The 19425-nt window shown below is 37.7% G+C and overlaps 1 protein-coding gene across 1 annotated transcript in view; it reads right to left on the bottom strand.

The window, feature by feature from the left end:
* MICU2 (mitochondrial calcium uptake 2) overlaps positions 1-19425 on the bottom strand; it is a 74300-nt gene that overhangs the window by 30710 nt on the left and 24165 nt on the right. The window contains exons 2-5 of the mRNA XM_063305766.1: positions 8762-8909; positions 6488-6519; positions 6301-6376; positions 480-527 (exon numbers count right to left, since the gene is read on the bottom strand). Coding sequence (XP_063161836.1) covers positions 480-527; positions 6301-6376; positions 6488-6519; positions 8762-8909 — 304 coding nt within the window. The remainder of the gene's footprint in view (positions 1-479; positions 528-6300; positions 6377-6487; positions 6520-8761; positions 8910-19425) is intronic.

Raw genomic sequence — 19425 nt, 5'->3', positions numbered from 1 at the left:
AAACACTGCATTTGTACAATTATGTTAATGTACCAGTATGTATACTAGCTGGACTTGGCAATAATTACCCATGCTTAGCTGCATTCTGATTTAATCATTGCAATGTGGGCTATCCTTGAGGTATGCCCAGAAGCTTAATTTGCTGTTAAGTATGATAGGTAGGACACAACCTCAGGAGATTATTTTATTTCTGTTAAAAGACCTGAACCAATTGCTACTTGTTTTCTGGGAGCAATTTAAGATTTCAACCTTTAAAACATTGAACAGCTTGAGGCCTGGATATCTCAGGGACTTCCTATCACAACACCAACTTGTTTAGACATTAAAGTCTATCAGGTAAGGCCAGCTTAAGATGCCTTCACTTTCTAAGGTCCTGTAAAAAGGGCTTATTACTCTAAGTTCATATCATATCTGTGAACTAATAATAGTGATTAATATTTATTTAAATTACAAAGAACAGTCGCTACCAAAATACTTACTTGTGAGTATTGTCAGCAAGAACAGGTACTCTGTGTAAGAAATCAATCCTGAAGCACAAGGTTAAAAGGTTAGTTTTGTAATATTCAGAATCGGCACACCAATGCGCTTTGTTTATAGTACTCCTTGCACAACCAGATTCCTTTATAAAACCCCTTCAGTTTAATGCTGTTCATCTAGTAATTGAAACAGTAACCATTATTTTTCAGGGAAATCACATTTTTCTGCTTCCCATTCTAGTGCGCTACAATCCCCATCATGCTGATGTCTTATTAAAAGACTTGGTTTATTTGGAATTAACAGAAAGTCTCTCCTAAATCTTTGGGTTTTTACAGAAAATATTCAGTGTTTATACAAAGAATGAATAAATTAAGTGTGCTTTGTCATATTTAGTACTTGGGAGGAGAGCTACTCTAATGTTGCTCTGAAGGATCAAAGTATTTCATCCTTTGGCTGTCTTTGAAATGTGAAGACCAGATTTTCTTTAAGTCTCAGGGGGAATACAGCAACACAAAGCTGGCAAGCTGCTAGATTGCACTGATAAAACTGCTGGGCATGGAGCCAGGAGCCGGCTCTTAAAAAAATTTAAAAACCTAAACACATCCTTTCTACAAGGTGAAAGTGTCTTTTCTCTTCCCTTTTGAAGGAAAATTCCAACATTTCCCTTTGAAAGACCTACTGAAGAGCCTGAACAAACACAAGATGCAACTGTCAAAATAGCAACATGCCAGCTAAAGATAGAGAAGTATATAAAGTGTATGGGTTAAAGAAAAGAATTTGAAGCATCCCCCAGTAGGAGCACTTTAAGAATTTTTAAAAGAGGTCTTTTATAAATAACACACACACAAAGACAAGCTACTTTTAACATGCAAACAAAAAACTCACCCTGCATAATGGAAGAAATGTTGAAAGCAAATGTTTGAACTCTACAATCCACTGGCAAGCTATTTCTGTGATTTACATTTAACTAATCGATAGACAAGGAGATCCCCCCCTTTAGGATTTCCACATTAAATAATTCCTATGAATGGACTAATCTAAAATAAATATCTAACCTTTAAGTAGTAGGTTGTTGTGTTAATCCAAGGATGCATAAAACCTATACCCCTGAAGTCAGAAAGAGTGTAGGATAAATATTAAGAGATTTACTGCAAACTCTTAACAACACACTGTGGGGTATGTTGTTTTCTAGGACCATGCAGTGGTTTGGCTTCAGTTTCAAAAAAGTGCCTCAGATCAAGGAGGAGTATATATACAACACCAGTTGGAACTCATTACAGCAGCTGCATCTATATCCAACACTGCTTAGCTACCACAGAGAATTCTACTGGAGCTGTGGAACAGATGCAGCAGCTTTAACGAATAACTGATAGCAATAGATTGACATTTGCACTTGTGTACAATCAAATCCAAAACACTGCACAGACCTACTGTTTTTACTAATTTTTCTTCCAACTGACTCAGCCTACTTATCCAACAATGATTTCCCACCTACATCAGTTTATCATTCATGATAAACTTTATGCTAGCACTGAGAAGGTGCTTTTTCTGAACCTTTTTCCATAGTATTGATGACATCTCAGGATCTGCAACTTTATGGATAGGATTGATTTCATGGTACTTACTGCAAACATCTATTAAACATCGAAGAAACACTGCAAGATGAACAAAATTTAAAGCATCTCGCACAGCTTCTTAAAATCTATCTGTATCTCTAGTGCTTCTAACTCAATTTGGATTTTCATCCAATTTGTACCTTAACCATTATTTAGTTACCTCATCCAGCTACAATTTGCAATCAGCCATATTTCACAGGAAGGGAAGTGAAAGCTGATAGGATTTTGACCACTTCCGAGATGGAATTGGAACTCATACCTCAGTTTAAGCCTAGCACTCCCAAGTGTATGCTGCAAGAAGATTTAACAAAAGGTACAACTGTAGTAAAATAATGTAGAAGCACAGGATGCTTTTATCTGCTTTGACTAGTGGCTACTGGCAACTATCATCCTACATAAATGGGCACTATGCACAAGCTTATGAGAATCTGTTAAAGAGTCCCTACCCTTCTGAATTTATATTTTCTCAACAGAAGATACTTAAAGAGGCCACTAACTAAAAAGGTATAAAAATACTATTTTCTGAATCTAATTAAGAGTCTTTTAAAACAAAGCTATAACATACTTTACATTTTTTTCTGGCTGTGGTTGATCATATTAGGGTTAATATCCACCTGGAAGCATTTTGGGGAAGTATGGAATTAATGCCATAATACCGTATCAGTTTTTACATAGCCATGCGACAGGCATGGCATAGAAGTTTATCCAATGTAGAATTAAATTCATTTTTGGAATGTGTTTTATTTCTAAATTAGCCAACACAATTCATTAAAAGATTATAAAATGCAATTAAAAAAAAATGTATACATTCTTATGGTAAAAAACAAAAGAAAAAGTTTTCAGTGCTGAGATGCTTGAATATACTTTAATACTTTACTTTTACAATAAAGCTATCCAGAAACTAAAATATAAATAAAATACAAGGGATCTTAACACTTATAAAATTTAAAGTAGAGTAAGAAAATGGGAAGCTAAGACATTCCACTAGGAGGCACAATTGCCTTCAACTGAAAGTTTGAGAAAGTTCACTGCTCAAAATGTACCTAGAGAAAAAGTAATTAAAACTGAATTTAATAGCTGTTATTATAGGTGCTTACAAGCAAGGATTTTCCTCTATGAAAATAGCTGCAGTAATAGATGAAAATAAACATTGTTTTGTGGTGGTGGAAGTAGAAATCAATTCAAGAAATGACGTAAAAACTATTGTGCAAATAAATGATTTGGCCCCTGCCCTCTACTTCCCATATTATATTTTCCCAAAATTGGCTGGGAAGAAAATTCCACCCCATCCCCCTCTGCAATTACATACTGATGATACAGCACTGATATCACAAACTAGAATCAGACTATGTAGACTGATAGTTTTCATGTGAGGCTCTTTTAATAAGGTCCCATCAGGCAGGAAGAGCATGTTACAGGTCCTTTCTGCTAAAGGGTTCTGTCTGATGGGACCCAGAAGATATGCTGTATCACCCGCCGGTAAGATGGTTGCACTGTATGTGAGATTTCTCCCGTGATCTTATTTATATTACATTAAACGTTTTAATGGTTATTTAAAATTTGTTTTTAATTGTCTGTTTTATTGTATGCCACCCAGAGTCATATTAGTGAGATGGATGGCTCTATAAATTTGATAAGTAAATAAAAAATAAAAATCAATTATGAAAAGACTAATGTTTTAGTCTTCTCTGGAGGACATAAGAGATATAAATGGATTATGGAAGGGCACCTAATTGAACAAGTAAAACATTTCAACTACTTAAAATTATATCCCAAACATCTCTTAGCTGAATCAAGCATAGAGATCATGTCTTACAGAGTGCAGCTACTCTATCGGCATCCCTGGTATGTTTTTTCTGTACAATAGGAGGGAGTCATATCTCCTCAGCTCTGATAGTGTACGAAGCTAAGGTAATCACTCAGGTACTATATGGCATTCAACTCTGGTATTCAGGATTGAATAAAAGTGTGCAGAAAGTCCTGTCTACGTTCCTGAGGACTATTTTCTTTTACCCAGATGGGCTAAAAACCTGGACTGAGCTTGGAAGTAGGTCTCCCCATAATTGATACTTTACCTTGGACATATGCTCTGAACTTTTGAATCAGTGCAGCCCAAAAGTTAGCCTCAGAGAATTACCTAGCCCTGGTGTTAAAGGATACCTATGCCAGCACTTGGCAGAAGATTTAACTCCAAAGCTTATTCAATTGGTCTCTCTTTGTTTCATCTATTAATTTATGTATGGAAGCAAAAAGACAAATTAGAAACTGACTGCTGGATATTCAGGTAACACTGGCAGAAGCAAAACATGCTTGTTCCCCATCAAAATGGAACAAAAGGCACAATTTTGGTCTACCTACATATGTTAACCATACCTAAATATAGACAAATCTATTCTGCTGCTCAATTTAACTGCCTCCTCACAGCTGTTACAGAAGGTAGATTCATGAAAATCCTTCTGCAATTGAAATTATGCCGTTAGATAGGAGTAGTTGAAACTGTAGAACATTAACTGATGGAATGTACCTTTTTATTGTATCAGGAACAAATCTATTGCTCTCCTTACCCTGCCTTGTTTCTCAACCTTGGCAACTTGAAGATGTGTGGACTTCAACTCCCAGAATTCCCCAGCCAACCACACATCTTAAAGTTGCCGAGGTTGGTAAACACTGCACTAAGGACACAAATAGTTTATTTGAAGTAACTGATACCAAACCATATTATCCTGTGTATAATGTTTTATGAATTGTCTTATGTAAGACTGTGAATGTACCCTATTTGTGAATTGTACAATGGCCCTCCGGGGTCTTGTTTGCATTTTTAAACTTCTCTGTAAGTTTTCATAGATAGGTCTGTTGACCAAAGTTCAATTTCAAAAAACAATAATCTATTGTACATGTAAGAAACTAGGCAATTACGTGTATCTTTGAAAAAAGCGGTTCTATAAAGTAAACTATGAAAGTAATTAAATGTGTCCAACAGTCATATGGGAAACTTAGGCCTATAGAAAGATCACACATTCATAGAAGTGTTTAGAATGAGAATGAGAATTGCCAAGGACATGCTCTTTTTTTTTTTTGCTTCTATTCTTCTAGCAGCAAGGGAAGTTCTCTTTCTGTATGGGGTCCCACTTCCTTTTATTCTTCCATCCGTCACAGAATGGAAACAGAGAAAAAATTAAATATATATACATACACGAATTTATTCATTCAGTACTGAGTATACTTCCCTCTGTATTTCTGGGTCTATGTCAGGGCTGATTCATGAGATTCTAAGATAATGGCCTTATTGAAGAATACCTAGCTCATCACCCATTTTTAGTACAGCTGAGTCACACTCTCTTGCAATTCTTCCTATTATAAATGTTGTTATTCGAACACTCTTTTCTATGCTATCATTTCCTTTAAAAATAGGGTAACAACTTACGGTACAGACATTGGTTATTGGTGTCAAATTTTAAATACCAAATAACACTGCCATAGTTTGGACATCAAATACACTCATATCTCTTCTAATGCCTCCTAGTCAAACAAGGAACAGAAATGAATTTAAATGGGATTCCAACCAATTAGTTGCTTTTGATGGATTATGTTCCATCAAGTTGGTGTCGACTCTTAGCAAACACCTAGATTTTCTCAAGGAAACTAGTCTAATGGGCTGTGACAATAGCTTTGAGGAAGAGGAGGAAGAGCTGCAGCCAAGGCAACAGTCAGATAAGAGAAAGCCCAAAACAGGAATGGAATTTGAGGAAGTGTCTCAGACTTGACCCTCCCTAGTTCTCTTTAGGATAAAGGCAGGGAGGGGGAGGCACATTCAGAGTAATAGTATTCATGACTTTGGTGTTTGAGTCTGGTCTATGAAGGGCTTACAACTAGTAGCTTAGAGAGCCTAAATAATCCCATGGTTTTATAGTATACTGCCAAACTGAGTTGCAGAATTGTTATTATCTATATGTTAGTTTCCTTGAACCAAAGGCAAGGTACAGACTTTCAAGATTTCTTAATTGCTAATCAGAATTCTTCACAGAATCTTTCCCTCCCTCCCTCCCTTCCTTCTTCAAACCTGTATTTCTGGAGCTAAAACAGAGTTTGAAATAGCTCCAACAGAATATTTAATCTAGCAGCCTGGACATCAGGCAAAATTTCCACATACTGAAATCTCAGGAAATTTTTTTTTAATATTAATTACACTAATAACCTAAACTATTACCTCTGTCTCCAAGATCTCTAAAGAAGGTTGGTCCTGGTCTAGCCTTCGCAACATTTGCTAGAGTAGAATCCACTTCCTTTGAACAAATCAAATAAATGACAAGTTAGTTGTGAAAGCAGAATCTATTAAAGCACGTAACAGAAAGAACAAAAGTTCTTTTGACAAACAGCATAAGCACTTTGCCTACCTTTTTTGTCAGTTTCTTGGCCAAAGTTTTACCTGTCCAAAAAAAAAAAAAGCCAAAAACACATTTCAATCATCTGCAAGTCAAAGCTTTGTTGAGTTCTGCAGCATTTCTTCATATTTTTAAAAGAGAAATTGCAAGTATTATGAACAGAACACCACCACCAGCTTAAAAATATTTAAATTCTTCTAATACTTAGGAAAAACTACTGTTCAAGAGTTATAGGAACAATCTGTTCAAACTTTCCAACAATGCATAACAAAAAGAATAAAATAAGTTTTAGATATTTAACTTTTAAAGAAACCAATGTACTTTCTATTCATTACATTTATACATGGGCATAAACTGAAATCATGAAAAACAGCCCTAATGCAGCCTCCCCAATTTACTGCCCTTCAGATATTTCATCTACAATTCCTAGAAACTGCAGTTCATATAGCTAACACACCTCTTCCTGAGCAATCAGGCTGAAATAATTTTTAAACGTTTTATTATAAAAGACCACCACTAGAAACACTTACTTCACCAGAGGACACCAGACCAAGCAGGAGGCGCTACTATAGCTTTTTTCCCTTTTCTTTATAGTCCTCAACCATCTCCCATGTGAATGCAGTGGAAATGAAACTGGTTTGAGTTCTCTTAGTGACTTTCTACCAGACAGTGATGTGCTGATGAGCTCTCCCTGTTAGTCATGCATCACATGTGTCCTAACAGTCAGGAACCACGCTGAGACAAGGAATAAGTCTCTAGTGTTTTATAACTGCTACATTAGACAGAAAATCCTAACAAACTGAAGAAGTGTGAGAAAACCCATACAGATAAACCCACAAAGTCAAGGCGGGTCTGTTCTGTGTCTCTTTGAATGACTGCTCAACTCTTCACTACTATGCATGCGTTTCCCCCCCTGGATAGGGGCCCCCTCCTGCTCACCATCAGTGCTCATGACACATGAGAAGCCAATGCAGGACTCTGGTTTGAATTCAACCAGTGTTTTCCTACATGCAGTGCACGTACCCTATGCTTCTTTAGGCAGAACAGACATATAACCTGGTTAATTAAAAGTCACCACGATGAATCATTTGTGATAAATGATAAAGAGTCCCCCTTTCTTGGGGCAGATAGGTGGTAATAGAAGTTTGAAGAATGAATGAATGAATGAATAAAGTTGTAATGCAAAGAGAAGCATTCATAAGGACCCTGGGTAGAATTTCCCACAATCTGGAGTTGTCCTTTTCAGTTATTTAATAGTAGAGATGCAGAGCAAATGATCAGTCCTGGCCTTGCCTCCTATTGTGCCTGGAAGTTCTTGCTGTCACTGTTTATCCTCCAAGGGGTACCTCGCTTGACATCCACACTCCCTAATGTCTTTCTGGCCATTAAAAAGTCAAAATGCAAAAACTGAAATGACTGCAGTGGGGCCTGACTCTGTAGTGTAAAGGCAAGGTGACTAGGGGATTCAGCTATTATAAAAAGAGCATAGAACATTAAAAAAAAACATTTTAACCTAAAGTATTAAAATGCAGATATTCAATGTGAAAGGAAATACAAAGTTTAGTTGCAAAAGGAAAATCCAAAAGAAAATCCAGTGCTCCAGACAGACCACAAGATGGCATTGGTCTCCAAAAAACAATCAGTCTCTGGCAAAATATAACAAGAATATTCTAAATGGAAAAAAAAGTATCTGCATACAGGTAGCCTCAAATATTCTGAAATTAAACATCCAATTCATAATTTATATTCCAGAAAGATAATGAAATGAGACTCAACACAACAGAGAAAACAAAAATTTGTTTTATGTATTTGCATACAGGCAGATGTTTTGCCCTTTTCCATAAATTGGAAGCAAAATGTCCTCTGTTTCAATGTTCCTAGACTTCTCCAACTTCTTGGAGATTCCAAATATTCATCAGAGGGTATTGGGTAGACTGAAATCCCATTTCCCATTCAGCCTCTTTCCACAGACTTCTCTCTTTGTTTTAAAAAGACCCCTTCTATATCTAGCAGGGCGAAGGGCTGAGGTATCTGTTCATATGACCAAGAGCAAATTCAGTTGTGAGACTGTAGATTGTGAGTCTATAGTCTGCAGGCTGCAGTCAGAATAAACTGCATAATCTAATTCATTCTGTCTCATTTTAAACTGATAAACAAATAAGGAGAAATTCTTATTTCTATTATCTCTCTTGACTAAAATCAAATAGGATACTCTAATTTGGTAGATGGACAAATCAGCATTCATTCAATAGCCCTGTTTAAACTAAAAAGAAAAACAGCACTTACGCTCCGATTTGTCAAACATAACAGAGAACAGGAAGTCTCTTGGAGTCATGTAATACTCTCCTTCATATTCCAAAGAAGCAAACTGCATAAAACGTTGCTTTCGAATGGAAAGCTTTTCTGCCATCTCTTCATCTACAGCATCTTCTTTCTGAAAGACAGGAAAAGATATGGCAAATACAGGTAAATTTGTACAGAACTGTAGTCACTAGCTATGACTCAGCAACAAAACAAAATCTGAAACTATCATTGCTGCATGCTGCAAAACAAATATTTATTTTAGACTAAGGCAATTGTCAAAAGGATCGTTTGAGATTATGCACACATCTGTGGGTCTGTAGGCGTGCATTTTAAAAAATATACTTCTGAATCTTACCCAAACTCTTGGATAAGATGGAAACAATGTTTTAAATCTGATTAATTCTAAATGTTCTGCAGTCTTCCACTTCATTAGATGGTAGATAGAAAAGATAAAAAGGAAGACAATAAAAAGAATCAAAGGGCTAGAACAACTTCAAATAAGGCAAGATGCCTGGGACCCTTTAGTTGAGAAAAATTGTGTAAGTGAACAAGGCAGAAGCATGTAAAAGCATGAATCCTCTGGAGAAGGTGGATATGGAGAAATAATTCATCCTCCCTCATCATGCTAGAAGCTAGAGCTATCCAGTGATCTCTGAGATGGGAGATCTGTAATCATGCAAACAACTACAAAGCTATAACTTTCAGAATTCTTATCAGATTGGTCACCTTTCTAGTATGTCAGTTTTTACCCTGTAAAATATTCAAAATAATAAAAAAAAATCTTCCATATCCCTGTTTTATTTGATAATTTTAAATGAAGCTAAGTTTTACTTCTAATTTTCAATGCAATATTGACTAATAAGGGACGTGGTGGCGCTGCAGGTTAAACTGCTGAGCTTGCCGATTGGAAGGTCGGCGGTTCAAATCCGCGTGACGGGGTGAGCTCCCGTTGCTAGTCCCAGCTCCTGCCAACCTAGCAGTTCGAAAACATGCAAATGTGAGTAGATTAATAGGTACCGCTTCAGCGGGCAGGTAACGGCGTTCCTTGTAGTCATGCTGGCCACATGACCATGGAAGTGTCTACGGACAAACGCCGGCTCTTCGGCTTTGAAACGGAGATGAGCACCACCCCCTAGAGTCGGACACGACTGGACTTAATATCAAGGGAAACCCATTGACTAATAAACTGTTCACATTCAGCATCATGAGGTTTTTAAATTTAACATATTTAATTTTAATGACATTAAATAACTTTAATGACATATTTAATAACATATTTAACAATGGCTTCAAAACAATGTCCTGATCTACATACCATATGCCTCAAAGCTGTTTTAAATTAGCAAAATACTCAGTTCAGCAGTGTAAAAAAAAAAAAAAAAACTAGCAAGAGAAGGAAATAGTGGCGAAAATAAACCAAACCACCATCACATGCCCCCATTACAATAATTCCTTTCCTGATGGTGCTTTTCCAGCACAACATTATCAAAGATATAAATATGCCTTATTTTGTGTCACTGTGTCAAGAGAGGAGGAGCAGATGAATGTCAAGGCATGATCTACTTTACAGCATAGCCATAGCCACATAGCTTCAAGCGATAAAAAGCCATTAACTTTAAGATATTCAATCTGCCTGTTAAATTAGAATGACAGAGTTGCAGAGTTAGAAATGACCATTTACGCCAGACCCCTTGCTAAAGGCCTAGGTTTTAAAAGCTTGAACCAATGGCTGTCTAGCTTCTGGCTGAACATGTCCAGTGAAGGGGAACCCTCCACCTCTCCAAGTAGCTGACTCCCCTGTCAAAATCCTGTTACTCTTAGGAATTATTCTGGTAGCACTAAACTGAAATCCACTTTCCTGTACCTTCAGTCTATTATGTTATGCCCTAAATTGTGGAATGAAAGAGAAACAGGCCTTAGCTTTCTCCTGTGTGACACCACTTCATGCATTTTAAGAATGTTGTTGTATTTCTCCTCACAGCCTTCTCTTCTCAAGGCTAAACATATCCATTCCCTTAATTTGTCATTCCAGGAGTTAAGTTCCAACCCTCTGTTAATCTTCATTGCCCTTTTCTGAATCCATTCCAATTTGTCCAAATCCTTTTAAAATTCCACTGAGAAGTTGAAACAATACTTAAGGTGGAGGTCTAACCTATGTGGAATAAAATGGAACTATTATTTTCAGTCATTTGAAAATATAATTCTATTGACGTGCTTATCTTTTTGGAATCACATCACACCGCTGGACTCATATTCAGCTTGTGAACAATTATAATTTAAAGAATCCTTTCACAAGCACTATTAGCAAGCCAGGCTGGCTGATCTGAATGCACACTTTATTCATCATGTATTCTTTTCTATGTATTCTATTGCTTTAATCCTGTATTTCTTTCTCATTATCATCATTATTTGCCTTGCTTGAAAGTCAGAGCTCTGAAAAAGGACATTCCACCAGTATAGACAGGGTTAAAGGTAACCAGAATAGGAACAGGAACAGTGCTTGTTGCCCATAAAGGAAAGAATTGCAGAAAGCTACAGAAGAATTATGACATAAGCATCAGGAGAGCTAGACTGAATATTAATGTTGCCTGTGAAAATCAAGTTTCTGTTAGGTCAAGTTTCAACTCTTGGTGACTTCAGAGAAATGTCCATGCAGATTTCCTGCCTGCCTGCGTTCCTCCCTCCCTCTTTGGTTTCCCTTTCCCTAAGTACGTGAGGACCAAGCATTATACATTAATACCATCCACATACTGCCAAATGAACATTCAAATCCTTACTTCATCCTCCTATATACAGCCTGTACCTGAGTTCTAATTAAGCTTTAAACCACAGAGGAACAACTGAGTTTGAAGTCTCTCAAGCCTAGATTTATCACTCTGAAGATACTTTAAACTTCAGTGCAAAGTAAAGAAGGTGTACGTTCAAATGTGCAGTGAAGAGTTCTGAGATTAGTGTGCACACCCAATTTCCATTTATTCTGATGGAAAATGAGTTTTATGAAAACAGTGCCCTGTGGAACTGCAGCTTCTGCACAAAGATGAACATGAGGAATGTACCTATGATTTGGGCTTGTTTTCTGATATAAAAAATTCTGTCTGTCTGTCTGTCTATCTTCATTCAATCTGCAAAGAGTAGGTAGAGACAAACTGTAGAAGCAAAAGCAAAATGCCTCTTCATCCTGCCTTTACTCTTGCCCTGGGTGAATGTTTTGTATGCCTTTACTGGTCACTTAAAACTTTTTTAGCTTAAATTCCATGGACAGTGTTAAACAGAATATTCAGCTTTTTTCTCCTTATGACTCAGGGGTTTCCTCTTTCTACATCATTGACAATGATGACTGAAGCAGTCAAACTGCTGGCACTCTCAAGGGATACCCTTCAACCAGCAACCTAAGAGTGAGTCATGACTGCAACTGACTGTTGTACTCGCTACAGGAGGAGGAGTTGTGTTAGTCTATGGTGGCAAAAAAATCACAAAGAATCTGGTAGCACTTTTCCAACAGATTTCATTGAAAGGCATAAGCTGATGAAGTGAGCAGCTTATGCCTTTCAATAAAATGTGTTAGTCAGAAAAGATGCTACCAGATTCCTTCTGACTCTTGTTCTGCAGCTCTTCCCTTTGCTGGAGAGGATGAGTAAAGCCAGCTGAATTGTAAGCACAGCATACGCCAACTTTTTCAAAGATTTCTTGCATCTCTTAAGAACAGTTCAAAGTTTTACATTCTAATAGCAAACGATTAGATAACACTAATAGCTCCACTCTATCACAGGATCCCCAAGCTTGTTGGCAAAACCATGTTTTGAGAGCCTTCCAGAAGGCCAACAGGGTTGGGGCCAGCCTTACCTTGGGGGGAATGATGTTCCACAGGGCAGGGGCCATGGCAGAAAAGGCTTTCCTCCTAGGTCCCACCTGACAAAATTCCCTAGATGACAGGACCTGCAACATGGCTGTCCTAACGGGCCTGATGGGATGGGCAGATGTAACTGGGGAGAGGCAGTCCCTAAAATAACCTGATCCTGTGCCATGTAGAGCTTTAATGGTCATAACCTGCACCTTGAATTGGACCCACAAGCAAATTGGTAGCCAATGCAGCTCACGAAGCAGAAGTGTGATGTGTGCAGTTCTTGGAGCGCACATAATTGCCCATGCCACTGCATTCTGCAACAGCTGAAGCTTCCAGATACTCTTCAAAGGCAGCCCCATGTACAGAGTGTTTCAGTAGTCTATCCAGGAGGTGACTAGGGCATGAGTGACTTACAGTAGAGCCTCCTGATCCAGGAATGGGTGCAACTGGCACAGAACACAAAGCTGTGCAAAGGCCCTTCTGGCCACAACTGCCACCTGCTCTTTGAGAGTAGTTATGACTCCAGAAGAACTTCAAGATTGCATGCTGGGTCTATTTGGGATAGCGCAACCCCATCTAGCACCAAAGATGGTAAATCCACAGATACAGAAGGCCCTAAAACCCAAAGCCACTCAGTCTTGTGAGGGTTCAGCTGAAGCCCTTTGTTCCCCATCCAGACCCCCACAGCCTCCAGGCACCGAGAGAGGACATCAACAATATCATTCAGCTCACCAGGGGCAGAGATATACAGCTGGGTACTGTATCATCAGCATACCTGATGATACCTCACCCCATGGTGACGATCTCACCCAGCAGCTTCGTGTAGATGTAAAACTGGAATGGAGACAGTATCAAAACCAGTGGTACCCCACATAGGGACTGAGACAAGGACCTCTCATTCCCAATCAACACCGACTGGAACTAGCCTCGGAGAAAGGAAGAGAACCAGCATAGTACCATGGCACCCACTCCCAACCCCTGAAGCTGGTCCAGAAGGATACCATGGTCGATGGTATTGAAAACTGCAGAGAGGTCAAGAAGAGCAAGGATGGATGCACTACCCCTATTCTGCTCCCACCAGAGGTCATCCAAAAACATGACCAATGCCATTTCCATCCCATACCTGGGCCTGAATCCTGACTGAAAGGGGTCCAGATAATCCACTTCATCCAGGTATTAAGATAATCCATCCAGATATTAAGTAGTAAAAACAGATCAAATATAACACAAATGTCAACGTTTCACAAGTGGTAGAACTAACAGAAAAACTGCAATGGCACAGCAAAGTTTATGTCACATTGATTTGAATAACTAACCTAATTCCTTAAAAAAAATCAGAGTTAATGATACATTTTAATTAAACTAAGCCCAACCATTTACAAGAAAAACAGTCTTGTTTAAGTTGGTAACTAGTATGTATATGTATATGTGTTTGTATGTGTGTATGAGAGAACACTTTTTTTGAGGCAGAATTGAATACTGAACAATGTTAGCATGAGACAAAACATTAACACTGTAAAATGTATTCAGTTAATGTTCAGTTAATGTTTAGTTATTTTATTGCAACTAGAAACAGAACAGGTATTCTAATATATCATATATCCCATCATAGCAAGACATCAGCTGAAGTAACAAAGAAAAAGATTTCAACCTTAATTGTGAATATAAATGTTCCTGTGGTTTTAAGTCAGACCCCTCCTCATGTTAACTGGAAACATTAATTAGATCTCTAATACTTAAATGGTGAATTAGACCTGAATGACTTCAAAGAATTCTCCAATGAGGCAAATGTTTTCCCCTTTCATTGAGGTAGCAATAGCTGCTAGGAAGCAATTTGTATCTGAACATTATTTACACAGACACAGTCTGTAACTGGCAGGGAGATGGGCTTCAAGGCAGCAGTATTTTCTGCAAGCTAATTTTTAATTTGAGCAACAAATCACCTTAAATTAATAGATTTTATTTGGAAAAAAGAGAGACATTGATTTTCCTCCTCCTTTTAGTCTGTGTAGAAAAACTAGCCCGAGGCAGTTGTAGCAATACATGTATAATACTACTTACCACCAAACCCTGTTAAGCTTATTTATTTCAGGAGAGAACAATGGGTCTTAAATTATAGGCTGTTAATTCTAACCCAGCAACAGATGAGAATAAAAGGCACTACCCATTTCTTCAAATCTTAATAGATATCATAAATAATATGTTACTTTTCCTTCATTATTAACATTTGATGCTCATGAATATTATCTAGTATTTCAAATGTATAGTTGTATGCAATTTACAAAAGCTTGGTTCCTTTCAAAATGAATTGTTGGTTCCAATTTTTTTCCAGTGTAGTATAATTAAATTATATCTCTTTCTTGCTTTCTCTCACACATTTCCACACATTCCTTTCTTGCACAATCTCCTTTTCCCCTCTCCTTATATTTATCATTTAATTCCAGCTTCCATTCTACTTACATACCCATTTCTCATCAGTCATCAATGACTGGTTCAAAGGACCTGTCCATTCTGGCTACTGCCAAAAGTCCATGACTCATCATATACATTTATTTGGGGATATATTTTTCTTGTTTCTTCCTGAACATTCTGGTCAAATTTCAGTGTCCATTTCTGCACAAATCATTCCACTGAGGTATTTAATCTACTGAAAATGACCATTTTTCCATAGTCACCACCACCAGAGTCCATAGAGAACTTCTACTTAATCGCCTGAAACCTCCCAACTGTTCTATAAGTGCCTCCCTGCCCTTAACACAAAATACATCTTCACATTTTAAACCATGAACCGACTATGGTACAAGACATTAGTAAAAAATCAGTAATAAAAAACAAACTGGAAAAGGAGGCACCACAACAGCACAAATTTGACCAAAATCTGGGCAAAAGATAAGTCTTAAACTAGACCAAAATTTGTATGGAAAGAACTCTATAACTGAGCGTTTGTATGAAAAATGTTCTCTCTCAATGCTCTTTACTCCCAAATTTGCAGAAATTTAACAGGATTCCAGTGGTCAGTTTCTGAGAACTCTTGTAAAATTGACAAAATCTTGCAAGAAAAATAAATGTCACAAGGTTTCTGATTTTTAAAAATCGTTTTACTTTTGGAGCCTTCAGATATGAAAGACACCTTGGAGGAAAGACACAAAACACTACTTGGACATTTGGATATTTGAAATTAACATTTCTTTCACACATCTTGCGTTCTCTTGACCAAGCTGGTTTTAAATCTTCTCATCTCTGGAGGTCTCTACACCCCCCTCTTGGGTGGGGGGAATTCCAAGAAAGGGAAAGGGAATTCCAAGAAAGTCATGTAAAACCCCGTACATGAGGGCATGGCACAAGGCAACACCTGCATCTCTCTTTCCTGAGAGCTTAAGGGAAGGTAGAATGTATATATGATTCTGTAGTGCTTCTAAATATCCATTCCTGCAACACCACCTGGATAGCTCTTAAAGCTAATGCACTATATATAGTTAGCTAAAGTCCAAAAGTCTGTGAGTTCAATTCCTGGTAGAGGTTTGAATCCCATTAGAATAACTCTGGCTACTTGTGTCTGAGGAGTCCCAATAAAGATGAAACCGGTTGCACATTACCTCCTGGTGATCAATGTAACTAACCTCCAAAGAATAACCTGTGATCTTTCTTGGCAGCTGACGTAGTCTCTATTAAGTCTGTCTCAACATCCAGTTCCCAAGTCTGTAATCCATCCTCGTTAACATCAAAACAACTGTGGCTCCCTGTAGCTTGCAGTAGATAGTTCCACCTTGTCTCCCAACCTGATTTTCCAACTACTATCAGATACTGAGGTGAAACACATGAAGAACCTAATTTAATGATGCACCCTAGAAGTGAAACACCAAAGATGTTTACATTGTCAATTCTCTGATGAACCTGAATACATCTAAATCCTCTGAGGAAATATTAATTCATCAGGGAGTTCACCCTAAAGACTTTAATCCAAACACCAGAATCCATGAGATTAACCTAGCTCTCTGAGACTTAGGCTCATTTGCTTCCATCACAATGAGACACTCTGAAGTGACTTCTGCTGAATGATTTCTGGGTATTCAGCATAAAATTCATATGATCTCATGGAATATAACAGGCTGGCAACCTTTTTTTTAGTTGCCTACTAAGGAATTTAGACATTTTTGGAGGGGAGGGGGAGGAAATCTGAGAACAAAAATCTGAAGAGCTGGAAAACTAAATATCCTTGTACAGTAATTTCAAACAATCCTTAGTCTGCAAGGTGGATGTCTCACAGGAGAATTGTTATTTGAATTCTTAAATTAGAAGAAATGTATGTCCTCCACCCCATATAATGCCCTAGCTATTGCCAAAGAACTGAAAATTGGAAGCCAAAGGTTTTGTTAATTAATGTCTACATTTTTCCTCATGGAGGAGAAACTAAGAGAGCAATGACTCTTGGGATTTGTTGGAGGACTACCTGCTGAAACTGGTTCTTCAGTTCCTAAATTGGAACAGATTTCAGCAAGGGATTCCTAATGAGGAATCCTTTGTTGTTGTTGTTGCATTTTAATATTGTCCTGACAGATTGTCTTATCTAAGGACAAAGGAATTATTTATGGAAGGTGGAGATTGATTCAGCTGGCCATTAAATTTGATCTACTGGTTCTAAATGACTTGATTCCCAGTAACCAAGAAGGCTAGCTCACTTTCAGAGAGGCATGGGCACCAATATGATTGACTTTATGATATTGCTTAATTCACCCACCACTTGTAGTGATTTTTAAAGTAGTTTTCCATCCCAATAAGTGATCACCCACCACTTACTGCATGCTTTGCTCTTAATACTCTGGTATACAGGAAGGACTGTAAATGGTTCCAATACTATAATTAGGTTTGCTAGTTGTAATAGGAACAACTTTGTTCCTGCAGGAAATTATGAGGGTTGAATGAAAAGTAATGACTCTACCTCCATAACCTTAGTTTAAATAGGGATATTTAAATAGTAAATAAAGCAGGCAAATAATCCTTGAAATAAGCCCTTTTGTTACCTGCCTTTACTTCTTCACATAATCACTACCACTGGTTACACACTTTTGCCAAAGACAGACAAGCTTCTTAAAGCTGCATGAAAGAATTCCACACTGTTTCTTCAATCAGGTCCACCTTTTCATTTAAGTCAAACAGATGCTCATGAAGATATTTCCCATTTTCGGAAAAGTTGAAAGTCACATAGCACCAAGTCTGGAGTGTATGGCAGATGGAGTAGGACACTAAGATCCAACTTTGCAATTGCCTCTTGAGTGGCTTGTGAGGTATTCTCCTTTCGTATCCAGATCAAACCTTAAGCTGCCAATATGACGCCACCTTCTTGGCTTTGTCATTGGCCCAAAACAAGTCATTTTCAGTGCATGTTATTGGTAATAATCGGCAGGTGAGCAGGTGGGCTGAATTCCGTTTCTTTCCATATTCACACAGCATGTTATTATCCATCAGCAATCCCTATTTGAGCATATTAGTCTTACATTTAGGCACTCCAACCCTCAATCTATTCAGAGTCCTCCAAATAACATAAGGGAGATCAAATCCCTTATGTTATTTGGAGGTATGAGGTATGAGAGGTATGAGGTTTGCTGCAGCATTGTCATGTTGCAGCAAAATTATCTTCTTGGGCTTCCAAACTCCGCTTAATCAATTTTTAGTACTGCGCTATAGTGCCTGAGTTGATAATGGCACCAGGTTCAAGGATATTCTTGTGAATAACACTACTGCATTGCAAAAAACTATAACCATTTCTGCTGAGGCCTAAGTTTTGAAGTTTTTTGTCTGCAGGTGAAGCTCTGTGATTATATTCCATAGACAGATGCTTTGTTTCTTGGTTATAACAATGAGCCCACATTTCACTGGCTATCACTATGCTGTGAAGAAATTCCTCACCTTCATTTTCTTAATGACTCAATAATTGCTGTCAAATTTCAATTCTTGAAACTTTCATCTTTATTGTTGGCATGTGAGGAACCCATCTTGCAGAAACCTTCCAATATTGAAGAATATTATTACTGTGAAATGTTAAGCTTCAGCAATTTCCTTTTGAGTGATTCATTGATTGTCCCGAATCAGGTTCTGATGATTTCTTGTGTGAAACTGGTTGGTTGCTGTCCCAAGTAATCCACTTTGTTCTTGACCACACAAATCAGTTCTTTTCAGTTCACCATCTTTACACTTTTTGGCCCCATGATGCACAGTTCTGTCAACACATTTATCACCATAAACAACCTACATTCAGTGATGAATTTCAATGGGAGAGATTCCTTTAGCAATCAAAAATTCAATTATCGCAAGTTGCTTAAAGTACACTAATGACTACTCTTTGCAGGCTTCCATTTCATGAACAATAGCAACACAACCTTGTCTCACAGCAACTTCATGCCAACTGAAGTGAAAGAACATATGCTAAAGAACACATCAGAGCTTCTAGTGCATCAGTACAGCCATTTGTTGACAACTTATAACACTAGAGGCATAACTTTTCATTTAACCCCCATATTTATAGCTAAGGTACTGAGTCTCCTGCTGTATAGGGCACAACTTTACACTTACAAAGATATTAAGACTTTAGAAGTAACTTAGTCAAAATTTATAAAAACTATGCTTTGGGTTCCTCCATTTGTACCAAACACATTTCTTTTGTTAGAATTGGGCTGTGTTTTGATGGAGGCCTGCATGGGAAAGTTGGCTAAAACATACTTTTGAGGGGTGGCCTCTAGTCAATCACTGCTGACAATTTTATCTCTTTCCAGGAAAAAAGGTACAGTTGGGTATTTGTCTTATT

This window comes from Candoia aspera, chromosome 5, assembly GCF_035149785.1.
Source record: "Candoia aspera isolate rCanAsp1 chromosome 5, rCanAsp1.hap2, whole genome shotgun sequence".
Classification (NCBI taxonomy): Eukaryota; Metazoa; Chordata; class Lepidosauria; order Squamata; family Boidae; genus Candoia; species Candoia aspera.
The sequence above is the reverse complement of the archived record's forward strand: the minus strand, read 5'-3'. Positions and strand labels throughout refer to the sequence as shown.